The 12737-nt window shown below is 43.0% G+C and overlaps 1 protein-coding gene across 1 annotated transcript in view; it reads left to right on the forward strand.

The window, feature by feature from the left end:
* The window catches only part of ERICH3 (glutamate rich 3), a 45279-nt gene that overhangs the window by 18573 nt on the left and 13969 nt on the right, over positions 1–12737 (forward strand). The window contains exons 10-12 of the mRNA XM_075759099.1: positions 527–713; positions 2407–2702; positions 5192–5413. Coding sequence (XP_075615214.1) covers positions 527–713; positions 2407–2702; positions 5192–5413 — 705 coding nt within the window. The remainder of the gene's footprint in view (positions 1–526; positions 714–2406; positions 2703–5191; positions 5414–12737) is intronic.

A 12737-nucleotide genomic window follows, 5' to 3' on the forward strand; every position in this document is an offset into this window, starting at 1 on the left:
GCTCCAGAAACAGCATCTTTCAGCTGCTCCATCTTGCTCCGAGTAGGACCGTATTAGTGCAGGCGCAGCGCCGCAGTAGTGCAGCGGTACTGATCTGGAGCCTGGCTGCACTCTGGAGGAATGCCTGCGTTACACTGCGGGAGCTCTAACGTACTGCTGCACTGCACCATTTAGACACACGCCAGGAATCCTAAACTTTCTGCGCCTAGTGCACACTCTTGTAGGGCAAGTGGCAGAGTTAATCTTTTTGAGATGGGAGGCTCTGGTTTCTGTTCTGCTGTAGCGTGAGTGGCCATACTGACGAGGTATTCGCTTGTCACAGGCGTGTCCAGCTTGGTACGCTGGGGTTGGAGGGTGGCAAGGTCTGGGAAGGAGGTAGAGTTTTACCAACTAATTAATACAGCCGAGAACCCAACCCAGAGGGCTGGGTGCTTTGGTGGCGATGCAGATGAGAGACAACGATTGCAATAGGATGACAGCAAAGCATAACCTTTCTCTTTGAACTCTTTTCTTTCTGTGATTACAGAAGCCTTTCAGTTTGTCTCAAAGAGGCACCATGGTTTCCCGTTCAGCCTCACCTTTTTTCTCAATGGGATACAAGTGGACAGATTGAGCTGTTGCTGTGAGTACAAACATCAGAAGCGTTCCAGGCTGGGAGGCAAACGTGGATACTTCGGGTTTCTTAATGTGGAGGGAGCATCTCCTTGCTACAGGTATGGAGACAAATACGCTTTGCTCACAAGGACTTAGCAGCCCAGTTTTTAGGGAGTTTATCACTTGTTTCCTCTTTGTTAATCTTTCTGGCACCCCACAGCTCTGTAGAACCTCATCTGTTTCTTGAAAGGTACAGAATTGAGCTTATCCCTCAGGGTCCCACATCCAAGGATGCCATCAAAGTCAGCTACTTCTGTGCTGCCTCTTCAGTCACTCTGTTGAGTGACCATGTCGCACTGGGTGTGCTGGCCTGTCGGGAGGCAGTCGGCGCTTCCTCAACAGTCGAGCACAGAGGAGTAGGTGTGGGGTGGTATACATACGCCACTTGTGTGTTTCTGGTGGAAGTGATAGTGAAATAAATATCAAGAGTACCACTGAGTTAACTGTAGTTTTCAGGATTTTCCTTGTGATTGTGGGAAGAAAAATTATTTTTAAACAGCTCTGCCTGTAAGGTGGGATTCTGCTGTAATACCCCCGGCTGCAGAATAGGAGAGTGTTGAATGTTGGCCATGTTTCAGAGAGCACATCTGTGCAGAACGTTCCTGGTTTGGGACAAAAGTCAGTGCTGTGAGCAACAGCTGTAGTTTTGCCAAGAAGCTTTAATTTTAATATAATCTTCCTTTTGTGTGATTGTTAAGATGTGCCAGGCAGGTAAACTTCTGCACACATGGATAATTTTAAAACTTTTTTGTTCTTTTTGTAAGTAATTTTTAAAAGAGCATCAAGCAGTTGGAAGAAGAGAACCTCCACAGAGCTATACTCTATTTTTTAGATAAGGACCCAATTCTAAGAAAAAAAATTCTACTTTATTGTACCATATTTTTTGTACTCCAATCTAACATTGAACGTGATTTATGTAAATGTATTACTTAATATGTTCAAAGTAGTGAAAAGCATCTGAATTCAGAATGGATATAGAATGGACCTTCTGTCCCCCTTCCCCTCTTATTCTTAGTGATATCTCTGTTTTCCTGTCTCTTGTCAGTCCAGCCAACCTTGTCTGGTGACTAAAAACCATCTCCATTAACCAGATTCTCCCTGTAAATGGCAACTATTTTCACGTCTCCTTCAGGTCAAATGCAGTTGTATTTTTTTCCTGTTTTGCGTATGACACCACATCCACGCATTAAGTTCCCCCTTGGATTCTCAGTAAAGATCCCAGTTGATTTCCCCTGTTAGGTTAAGGCTTTGGTTCACAAAGAGGTGATGCCGCAGTGATTTCTACACCGATGCTGTGATCCTTGCACAGAGTTGTCTGCTTGCCTAGGTCCAGCATTTCTGTACAGCAGAAGTGCTTCAATATCTCAAAGGTCCCTGAAAAACATAGCATGAACAAATAATTAAAAGGTAGGAGTCTTTTCAGAAATTGTCACATTTACATTTTATGCCCGCAAAACTGAAGGATTTCTAGACTGACGGTTTATACTTCAGTTGTCACCTTCGAGTGCAGGCAGTGTTACTCTCCTTCAAGGAGGAACCGCATCTGTATTTGTGGAGCACTGGAGGATTTTAGGATCCTTCTCCAAGTCAGTCGTTACCAGTAACCTTGCTGTCTGAGTGGCAATGCAGAGGCAGATAGGTACCTGGTTTTACTGCTGATAACGAGCGAACTAGCTCACTGTGTCTGCTGCCCTTCCATTGTTCACAGAAGGAAAAATGTGATACTTTCCAATTCTCCTTGGGTTTTTATAGGTGCATTATTGCAATGGATCTGGACAAAAAGCCATCCCCTCCCAAGAGAAAGATGGAGAACCATGAGGAAAAGCATGTGGGTTCCTGGAGAGATGGAGTGCGCAATGAGCCAAGTAAAAGCAGTGTTGAGCAGAAACCAAGCAAAGATTCAGTGTTAGTCATCTTACCAGGTCATGAAGTGAGTGTGGACACTATTGAGGACAAAATGGAGACCGGACAGGAGTACAGAAAAGAAGAAAGGAAAAAACTATCTGATCGTGAGAGTGAAGATAGTCAGGAAGACACCGGTAAAAATGGTACAGTATTCCAAAACACGAGCAGGGGATGAAAAATGGGAGAGGATGATTCTGGAGAAGGTATGGGATTGTGGGCTTCCAGCTTTGCCTGGAGCATCCTCTCTTAGGACACCTCATGTATAACAAATGTAGTGATGCCTGTGTCTGGGCAATAAAATTAGTGGGGCTCCTTTCGGCCAAGCAACAGGATGAGAGTGTTCTGCAAGAGCCAAGAGAGTGAGTAAGGAAGGTCAGAGGGGCTGAAACAGGAGCCTGAGGTAGGGGGGAAAGCAGGAGGAAAGTGGGGCACAGTGAAGGGACCACAGTGAAGAGCAGAGTGGCAGCAGGTGGAGGACAAGTAGGGCAGAAGGAAGAAACGGGACTGGGTGTAGGAGGGGGGACCGTGAGTCTGAGGTGAGCTCCTAAGGAAGAGAGGACATCAGCATAAGGTGAATGGAGAGAAAACGGTGGCCATAGGGGCGGGAGGTGGAAAAGCCTCCTGCTGCCTCGTTCGAGATGGAGGGGAGGGAGGAGGCTGAATGCTGGGTGCAGAAGGGGAGAGAGGGTGGGAAGAGCACATAGCAGCAAAATGTCAGCAAGATGTAGTGCCAGATGAACTATTTTGATCTTTTCTCCTGTCTGTTGCCAGTGGGAGTGCGATGCCTTGTTCACCTAAGGGTCTTTCCAGTCCCTTCTCCACCACACTGTACCAGGCACCGCTTACCTGACACCTGCCCAAACCTCCACCTTCCTCACCTGTCTGAGCATTTGTTCCCTCTGCTCCAGGTCTACCAGCTCACCTTTCTTACCTTCTGTGCTCCGACCACAGGGACTATCGTCCTTTCCCTTTACCGAACGCTCCCGGTGCCTGTTGTACCTGGCTGACCTTGCCGCTTTCGCTTGAGCCCCATCTCATTTCTGTTGACAGAGGTTTAAAAAGAAAGACCGGAGAGAGGCTGCCCTTGCTGAAAGTTTGCCCAAGGGGTGTTTCTCGTGGCAGGCAAGGATGGAATCTGTGGTATAAAACTGACGTGTGGCAGCTCCAGCTGCACACCCAGAATGTGCTGTGTGCCTTGTGCCACCTCCGGCCAGTCCCTGTTGCCGTCAGGCTGCTCACGGGAAGAGAAGGGGAGCTCAGCCTGTGCCTTCACTCACGCCTTATTATAGGCCTTTTTTAGAGCAACTCCAAGTTAGAGAGAGATTTTAATTCCTAGTCCTATTTTTACTTTCATAATTCTGCAGTGCTGCTGCTCAGCTTCCTCGTTAGTCCCTGTGGATGTGTGTTTGTGATTAATCAAGCCTTTTTCCTTGCAGGAGGTGGGCACCTTTCTGACAGTTACCTGAGGAGGCCTCACTTCCAACAATGCAGTTGGAATCTCAATTGATTTTTAATACAGAAAATAGATCTCCTTATTCCCTTAATTCTCATTGCCTGGGTAATTGTTTATTTGCCTAATTGGTTCTGCATCAGATACTCTTCATTTCTGTCCTTGGCATTCTGTCACTTCAGTACTTTAAAAGCACTGATGGAAAGAAAAAGAGATGAGCAATAAAATCTGAAAGGTGAGAAATTATGGCCACGAGGGACAGCTGGTGTGTCAGCAGTGACAGCTCTCCTTCACAATTTTGGTTTGGTGCCTCTCTGCTGCATGCACAGTGAGCTAGTGGGAGCAGTGGAATTACTGGATTTTAGATGGAAATCACTGACATCACTGTGCGTGCTGGTGCCTGGGGTTTTAAATAGTGCAGCCTTGGCTGGAAAGGGAAGGATTCTTTAATGCATATGCATGAAGAAAATCTTTACCTATAGATCTGAGCAAAGCTATCTATCAAATGTCAGGCTAGTAGCCTGGGATGAAATCCAGACCGTGTTGATGTAAAAGTGGTTAATTCTTCCATAAGCTTCATTTGTACCAGGATTTCACCTGGGACCTGAAGGAGCATCTCAGAGCAGTGTGATAACAGACTGTTCCTCTGTAGCACCCTTTGGCTGGGTTTAATTAATTCATTTAGTTTGTAAGCCACTTCTTTGCTAATTAGCCATGTCAATCCACATTTATCTTACTTTGTGCTATAATATATTACCTTTCTCCAGCTTTCTCTATTGCTTGGTGGTTTGTTTTTTTTTTTTGTTGCAACAATTTTTTCTCCTATAATAAGAGACTGTCTTGCATTTTATTTCTGAGTTTGCCCAGCTCTTAATTTTTCTAGTCCTTTCAATGGCTAATGATTTTGTTTGTTTTGTTTTTAATGTATTAATCATACTTGATGCATCATTCAGTAGCTTTACTGCATTTTTGCTACTCTATCTATGAAGAACATGATACTTTTTTATGATAATGTGCTCTTATGATTCCTGTCTGTGGTCTTCGATTCTCTGATGGCTTTAAAAAGACTGAGCAAATGCAAAGGCAAAAGGAGATTAATGAAGTTAACCTCTGTCTGCTTAAAAAGACCGTATTAGTTGTGAATTCTGTTTCCTGTCTCACAGTATGATTCTTTTATTTTAGAGTATGATGAAGATTTTGAAGCAGATGAAGAAGTTAATGAAGAGCGACAGACTGGGGTTCAAATGAATGGAATGTCAAAGTCATCCTCAGATGATAAAAAACATGATTTAGACTATGAAAAGGACAGTAAAACCTTATCACAAAAGGCACTGCAGGCCTCTGACAGCGAGAAAGATGGAAGTGATGGATATTCTGACAGTGAGTCAGAGGATGATAAACAAGGTTAGTTTTTCTCATCATGAAGCTTAGAGAAGTTGACCTGATGCATGTTTTAGATATTGTGCATGTCCAGTACATATGTTGAGTCTGCATGGGAAAACTCATGCAATCCCTACTGAATTGGTGGTAAAAGATACCTATTTTCTTTGTTACTAATTTTACCGTCCGTCACTGAAATAGAGCCAAACCCACTGGCAGTGTAAGGTGTGCCAGCTCACAGCAGACATTGCTGAACTATTTACTTGCAGCAATGGAGATGGAGCCAGCCAGCAGATTAGCTTTAAATACTTGGGGCAGATCATCACTTCGTGTCAGTGGTCACCGACATCCGTGAAGTGATGACCACTTACACCTGCTGAGGATATGCACTTTTATCTGAGAAGTCACCAGGAAACCAGACTTACCACCTTGTATTTGGGCAGTGCTGTCTTTAATGGCCCTGACTAATCAGAACCTCAGCTTTGCACTCTGGTACATCACGGACTCTGTCTTGGCTCAGGGAGGAAACATCCCTTCTACCAGCAATGGTTTGGCAATGTTGAGGGTCCTTGTTCAAGTCCGGCTGTGAATGAGTAAGATCCGGAATCAGTATGATAGTTTGTGATTCTTGATCCAAATGTAGGTACAAAAGTGTGCAGTGAAGTGTCCAAGACCATTATTATTATTAATTCAGAGCGGTTAAACTGCTCTGGACTATATTTTTGTAGAATAAGTAACATTTTCTGTCATTCAGTTTTTTGGATCAGCACTTTTAATGCCTGGTGTTTTAACCATTGGCCTTCATGCAGCCTGTGCAACTTCATGAATAATCCCACAGCAACCTTGCAGGCAATTTCTCATTTATTAGACGAACAATAGAATTCCATTCACCACGTGGTGAGTACATCAGAAGTGAACTGCCTCTTCCTTGGGGCACAGCAATTTATTTCTCTCTAACATTTCTCCTCTATGGCTTTGTTAGATCCTGAGCTGACTTATCTGCTTCTCGCTTGTCATAATGTACCAGGATTTCTCCATTTACTGCTGTTGTAAAATTAATTACTTTGTGTTCCTTACATTTGACAGTCCTAATGTGCAAACTATTTCTCAAGGTAAATGGAAACATTACTTTCACATTTGTATTTCTAGGTGAATTAAGCAAAGGTAATACAGCTGTTTGTGAAAAGGTTGCAGCTGCAAGAAAGATCCAGTCTTTTTATAGAACGTATAAAATCCAGCAGAAATTCCAATCAGGTTTGAAACATCCTTACTTATTATAACATTGCAGTGATCAAAAAGAATCTTAATTTTTGTTTTCTTGTGATAATCAGAAATAGCTTGTGAATCATGAATAATCAGTACAATTAAGCATTCTTTTTTGCTTGTTAGTGTATGGCATTATAAACTTTTTTGTGACTTCAGTCACTGCTTCTCAAGCTGTAGTAGTGTGTGCTGATCAAGTGGAAGTGTGTGGATGCATAGATGTGTATAGGTGCAAAGGAACAGGTAACTGTAAGGGCCTTTCATGGCTACCTATACATTAAGGCCTTCGTTAAGGGCCACCCTTATTCACCGTTGTTTGTACTGGGATGTAATAGTGCTGCATGCGCCGAAACTCACTAATTCGATACACATTTTTCTGTGATGAAGAGAAAAGGCTGTTGGGAAGCCATCAAATCTTGAAATCTATGGACATTTAACATCAGCAACTAACAGTGTAAACCAGCGAGTCGTCTTGGCAGGGGTTCCACCAGGGGTGCCACTGGCTGACAGGCACTGCTAATGTTCCTCAATTTGTACTTGCCACGGCTTGCTTTATTCTCCTTTACTGCAGCAGCTCAGGACGAGTGTTTAAATCGTTGACATTCTCTGTGGTTTTAAATAAGACAGGCTTAATCATCTTTCTCAGCAGCCTGATTTGCTGCTTCTATCTTTTACATCAGCACACTAACACAGTATTCATCAGCTACCGCTTGCATCTCACCTGGCAATCAGTAGCGGATGGGTGTCTGGCGCTGGCAGCATTGCCTCCGTGGGAATGAGGGAAGGGGCTCTCAAAGGTGCTTCTTGAGCAGCTCACCACTTGGAATCAGTTTTCGCTTTGGCCCACACGAGCTGTGACTTCTTAACCTTTTCACTGTGACTTTTGGAGAAGGGAGGCAGAGCAGCTGGCTCTACTTCATTTTCCCTGTTGCATTTGGTGAGGATGTAAGGAAGAGACAGGTGATGTTCTGATTTGGTATTTGGTATTTTAATGTGAGGAGTGGTTATCCAAATATTGGATGGAGACCTAGAGGGGCTTTTAGAAGTCTCGTTGTGTAAGTACAATAAATAATGGAAGAGTCATGGATTAGGAGCTAGGGATACTGGTGGAAAAGCCGTTTCCATGATTGTTGGTTATACTGTGAATGCATCTGTTCTGTGCTCTGAGCTCGGTTTGATTGCTTGCTGTAGGTGTAAACGATGTCAACAAGGAGAGCCATGCTTCCAACATTTGTCTTCTCGGGGAAGAAAGCCTGAAGGTGTTCTGCAGTCCTTATTTAGCACAAGTAAACGGTGGACTGTAACATTAGATAAGGATGTTTTAAGGTCACTGCTAGCTTTGGGTGACATTTCAGATCACTGGAATTTTGGATTTCTACAGACTTTACATTTAAGGTGAAGGTCGGGATGACTTTTTTGTTCTGGCTGTAGTGAGTGATTGATCTTCAAAGAGATTTCTACACTCGAGGTGGTAGAAGTATTTAGAAGCGAGTTGGTATCTCCTCCTTCGCACTCGCAGAGAACGTGTTTACAAACAGTAAATAGTGGAACCCAAATGGTGCAGGGCATTTCCTTCTGCATGAACAGGAAATTTGTTGTAGTAAGGATTTGTCATCTCCCAAATGTCTGTTTACTCTTTACCTGATGGCATTAGAGTCCTCATCTAGTTTTAGCCAGATTTGTTTTCAATCCTTTAAAGAAAATGGTATTTTTTGCATTGTTTTTGTTAACCACTCTAGGCATTGATTGAGCACAAAATGCCTGTGATTTTTCATTCCCGTTCCCTATTTGTTGATTTTTTTATATTTTCCCCTTTGTAATGAAATTTTCCCTTTTTTTTTTTCCACCACTGAGCAGAAGAGGTCAAGAGAAGGGATAAAAAAGATGTGGGCTTTTCCCAACTGAGATGTAATAATAAATTTATGAAAAATAAGAATTCATTGGTAATTTTGAGGACAAGAAGAGCTTTCTGTTTGAAGGAAGGACCTTTACTCTCTGAAAAGAGTCTCCATGAAATATTTCAAGCAGCTGTAGTAGCAACTACTAGTTCAATTTTTTAGGAGATTATTAAAGTGCCTAATAGGTCTCAACAGTTGAAGATTTTTCTGAATATTAATTGTTAAAAAGAGTTTTCTTTATTTTCACTTTTAAAAAGAGTTTAATTTAACTCCATTGTTCTTAGTTATTCCTTTTTGCACAGCCTTAAGCAGTTTTTTCCCTTCTTTATATTTACATTTACAATTTCTCCGAGACAGCATATCCCCTGCCTGAGTCATCATTTTTCCCAAATTCTACGTAGTTGTTCTCTTGTATATACATATACCTCTTTAATATCCACCTCTTTTCCACTTACCTGAATTGCCATTTCCCTAATGTATCCAGTGGTGACAGAGAGATCTAGAAATTAATATATTGTCTCAGGGGAAACATCTGTAAAGGAACTCCCTTCCTCAGTCCCTTGAATTCTCTAGTGGTGGCAGAATGGGGTCCTTTAAGTAGTGTAAGGTTTGTAAGATTTCTTTGTACAACATGTTTTTCTGAACATGCTGTTCTGCGTGGCTTACAGTTCTGGCGTGTGGATGGCATGTGAGTGGAAGCGACAGTTAGAGAAGGAATTCTCCCTCTTCTCCCTTCCGTGTGAGTGCCTAACTTGTGTGAAATTCTGTGACTATCTATTTTTCAATACTGAGTGCAAGGCCCCACTGAGGTGTAAAGCTTGATGCTCCATAGTGCACCTTGCAGAGTCTGGTATTGATGACAGTGCTTGCATAAATAGGGTGTTACTACATTAGCAATTTAGTCCACAAGATGAGCTCATTTTAGGTGCAGATCTTCTCACGGAGTCGTGCACAGCACCCAATAACACACCACTCATGTCCTCCGTGCACTTTTCTGTGTGAGGGCATCGAGGCTGAGCCCCCCCCGACAGTGTGCATGCAGGATCCTCCAGCATCTCAACGCCGTGCACGTGGAGTGCACGCCGAGCGCTGGGGGCTAGCGTGGAGTTGATTGCCAGCTGAGGAAGGGTGTAGATACATGGTCCTGGAGTGGTAACAGATCACAGCAAATCAAACCTTGGTCCTTCCCTCTTTGGGAGCATAGATGTAGAGTACATTCAGAGTAGCCCTAGTGCCATCTCTAGATGCTGTTTCTAGCTCTCATCTTCATTAAGTAATGTTGGGCCCATGAACGCTGTTTTGGGAGTTACTTAGCTATTGTATCTCTTAGCCCTAAGGTACGCCCTGTTTCCCCTTGCTTTAAAAATGTGTTACCTTCTGGGCTGGCAAGGCTTACAACTGAGTGTGAGCTGTCGAGCCCTCAGTTATACAAACACCCCGTGACTTGATCTCTGCACTTAGCGATGTCAAGGTTAAAACTGTGAAGCTGTTATTCACATGTGTCCTGGCGTCCGTCAGCATGGACATTTACTTGTTTGATCTGGTAAAATGGGTCTTTGTGGAAGTGTTACTGGGGCACCACGCTAGTGACAGTAACTCATTTTCTCCGGACTTGCAGAGGATAACAGAGCTCTGTTGGGTTTTAGATCTGTTACCTACAGTTCAGCTCTTGAATTTGTCTTTCGGCACACAAGTGATTTAATTTGCAAAGTTATGTACCCTTGTGGCTGCTGTTAATGTCCATGGCTACTCAGACCCCTGAAATCACTCTGCTCCTCTGCGGTGGCCAGCAGAACATGTTCAGCTAAAACATTTAGGAAAGTCCCACTTCCAGCCTTGTTATTTTTTTTCTTCTTCTTTTTGCTGTTATTTTGTTGTTAGGTGAATTTTTGTAGTGTGTGAAATGTCTTTTGATACAGATTGCCCGTTCCTTGCAGTGCTGTGTTGGTCACTGGTAGTGCAAGCTTCCCTTCTGTCAGGCTCCTAGAGGCAAACGCAAACCTGTGACCACCTGGAGATTACCTGCACCATGCGTTTCTCTGTAATTTTACTCTAATTGTTGCTAGCTTCAACTGTTGTCTCCTTGTGACCTGGAATTCCACGTGCTCTGTACATTTACTGTGCCTTGAACTCATCTGTCAAGCCTCGCACCTGTAATTTTTTTGGGGAACTCGCTGTCAGTTAAACATCTGTGTTAGTGTTGATAGACCAAGGTTTTGGATAGCAAACTATTGGGCATAGACACTATGTTTTTTTGGGCATAGACACTATGTTTTTATGTTTCAGTAATTAGTACACTAATCCACTTGTAACCTATGAGTGCTGTTATAGTTAATAGTAGTGGGATCTGGATTTTTATGAGTACATGCCGTGGACAGATTTTGTCTCATCTTCGTTCAGTATATCATTACACTCCTCCAAGAGTGTCTGAATTCATTAGGCCCCTGGGGTCAGTTCAGCCAGCATACAGAGTTTTAGAATAATGTCCAGATAACCGAGGTGCCAAAGATGTTACTTTTGCCTACAATACTATGAATCAGACATAAATAAAGAGCATGTAAGAGAGACCTTGGCACTCAAATCCTCGTGGACCGTAAGCCTGTGAATAAATTGGAAAGAATCGCTGACAATTCCCACAGTACAATATATAAACTGCATATTTGAGCCGTTCTGTCTCTGAACTTGCTTGGTTTATGTTCTTGTAAGTGTCTTTAGGAGTCATGGTGTTTTCTGGGAGTTTGGTTGCTCAAGGGAGTCTAAACATACCTACCATTAGAACGCAGGTGCAAGTCCAGTGAGGATTGGAAGTGACTGAGCGTCCTTGCCAGGTGGTTGCTGTCCAGGAGTTCGTGCCTGAAATCCTTTGCAGTAGAGATCCTAGAGGATGGGCATCCACCTCCCATTTGGTACCGCTCGTTGTCCTTGCAGCCACACTCTATGAAGATGTCAAAGTTAGAATGAACGTACACCTGGATAACTTCCCCAGAGATGCATGCAGGTTCCTCACACCACCACTAAAGTGTGCTGGGCGCTGGAGTTGCACTCTGCTCCTTTTCCTTTGCTACTTTTAAGGAAAATCGAGGAGTTTTCTTGAATTGATAGTCTGGCATCTATACAAGGCAGTCCGTTAATTTAGAATTGCAGTTTCCATTCAAACACACCTTCTTTGTTCTTGTTCTAAAATTAATGAGAGTAGTTGACATATTTTAGGGACGTATTTAGCTTCATAGGTTTTTTTAAAAGCAGTTTAAAAGCAAAGCTTTTGTAATACATTGCAGATGAAAAGGATAATTTGAAATATTACAAAAAATTGCAATGAGCCTTCCTCAGATCCACAGAGGAAGAGGAGGCATAGAGGCTGATGGAAGGTTGTGGCTGCAGGAAGAAGGAATGCGGCGCAGATTGGCTCCTGTGGCTCTGAGAATAACCGTTCAGAGACAGTCTGGCAGTCCAAATTCTACCTCTGGCCCTCCGCCACCAGCAGATGCCTAGGAAAAATACGAAAAGGACAAGGATACTGCGCTGCTTCCCCAGTGTGTCTTCCCACCCCTGTAATTAGCTGGTGTCAGGGGTGGTCCCTTTTACTTATTAGGCCTAACTGGATTTTTTCTTCCTTTTGTTTGACCAACCTCTTGTTGAACCCACGCAAACTTTGGACACCAGCAATGTTGTGTAGCAGTAAGCTGTACTGTTCACCTAAATGTTAGATGAAGAATTGTTATTTATTTTTATTTTTTCCTCAAAGTTGCCATTTATGAATTTCATATGATGGCCCCCGTATGTTTTTTTAGAGGAGACCGTGAACTTCCTCTGCAGTTTAATTTGAATGGTTTACACATGATTTTGGAGATCTTCACCATCTTCACTAACAGGAGTGCACTAAAGGACTGTTGCTATGATTGAAATCTTTTATCAAATGGAGCTTAAGAAACTATTCTAAAACCTGCCTGAGTCATATTTAGAGGTGCCTTTGGAGGCGTATTTCTGTGTGATTGATGGAGCTAATCTGGTTCATTTCCATTATCAGAAAAAAAAAAAAGTTAAATGGCTTTGATATATCTGGCCAATGTTCTTCTACTACACTTATTGGAATTTTGTCACGATATCCTCACGATGAGGGTCTAGATGAGCGTCTGTCCCTTTGTGCATAGCAAAGGGAACTAGTGGCCCATGAATGCAGATGTTTT

The sequence above is a fragment of the Balearica regulorum genome, chromosome 8 (assembly GCF_011004875.1).
Source record: "Balearica regulorum gibbericeps isolate bBalReg1 chromosome 8, bBalReg1.pri, whole genome shotgun sequence".
Lineage (NCBI taxonomy): Eukaryota > Metazoa > Chordata > Aves > Gruiformes > Gruidae > Balearica > Balearica regulorum.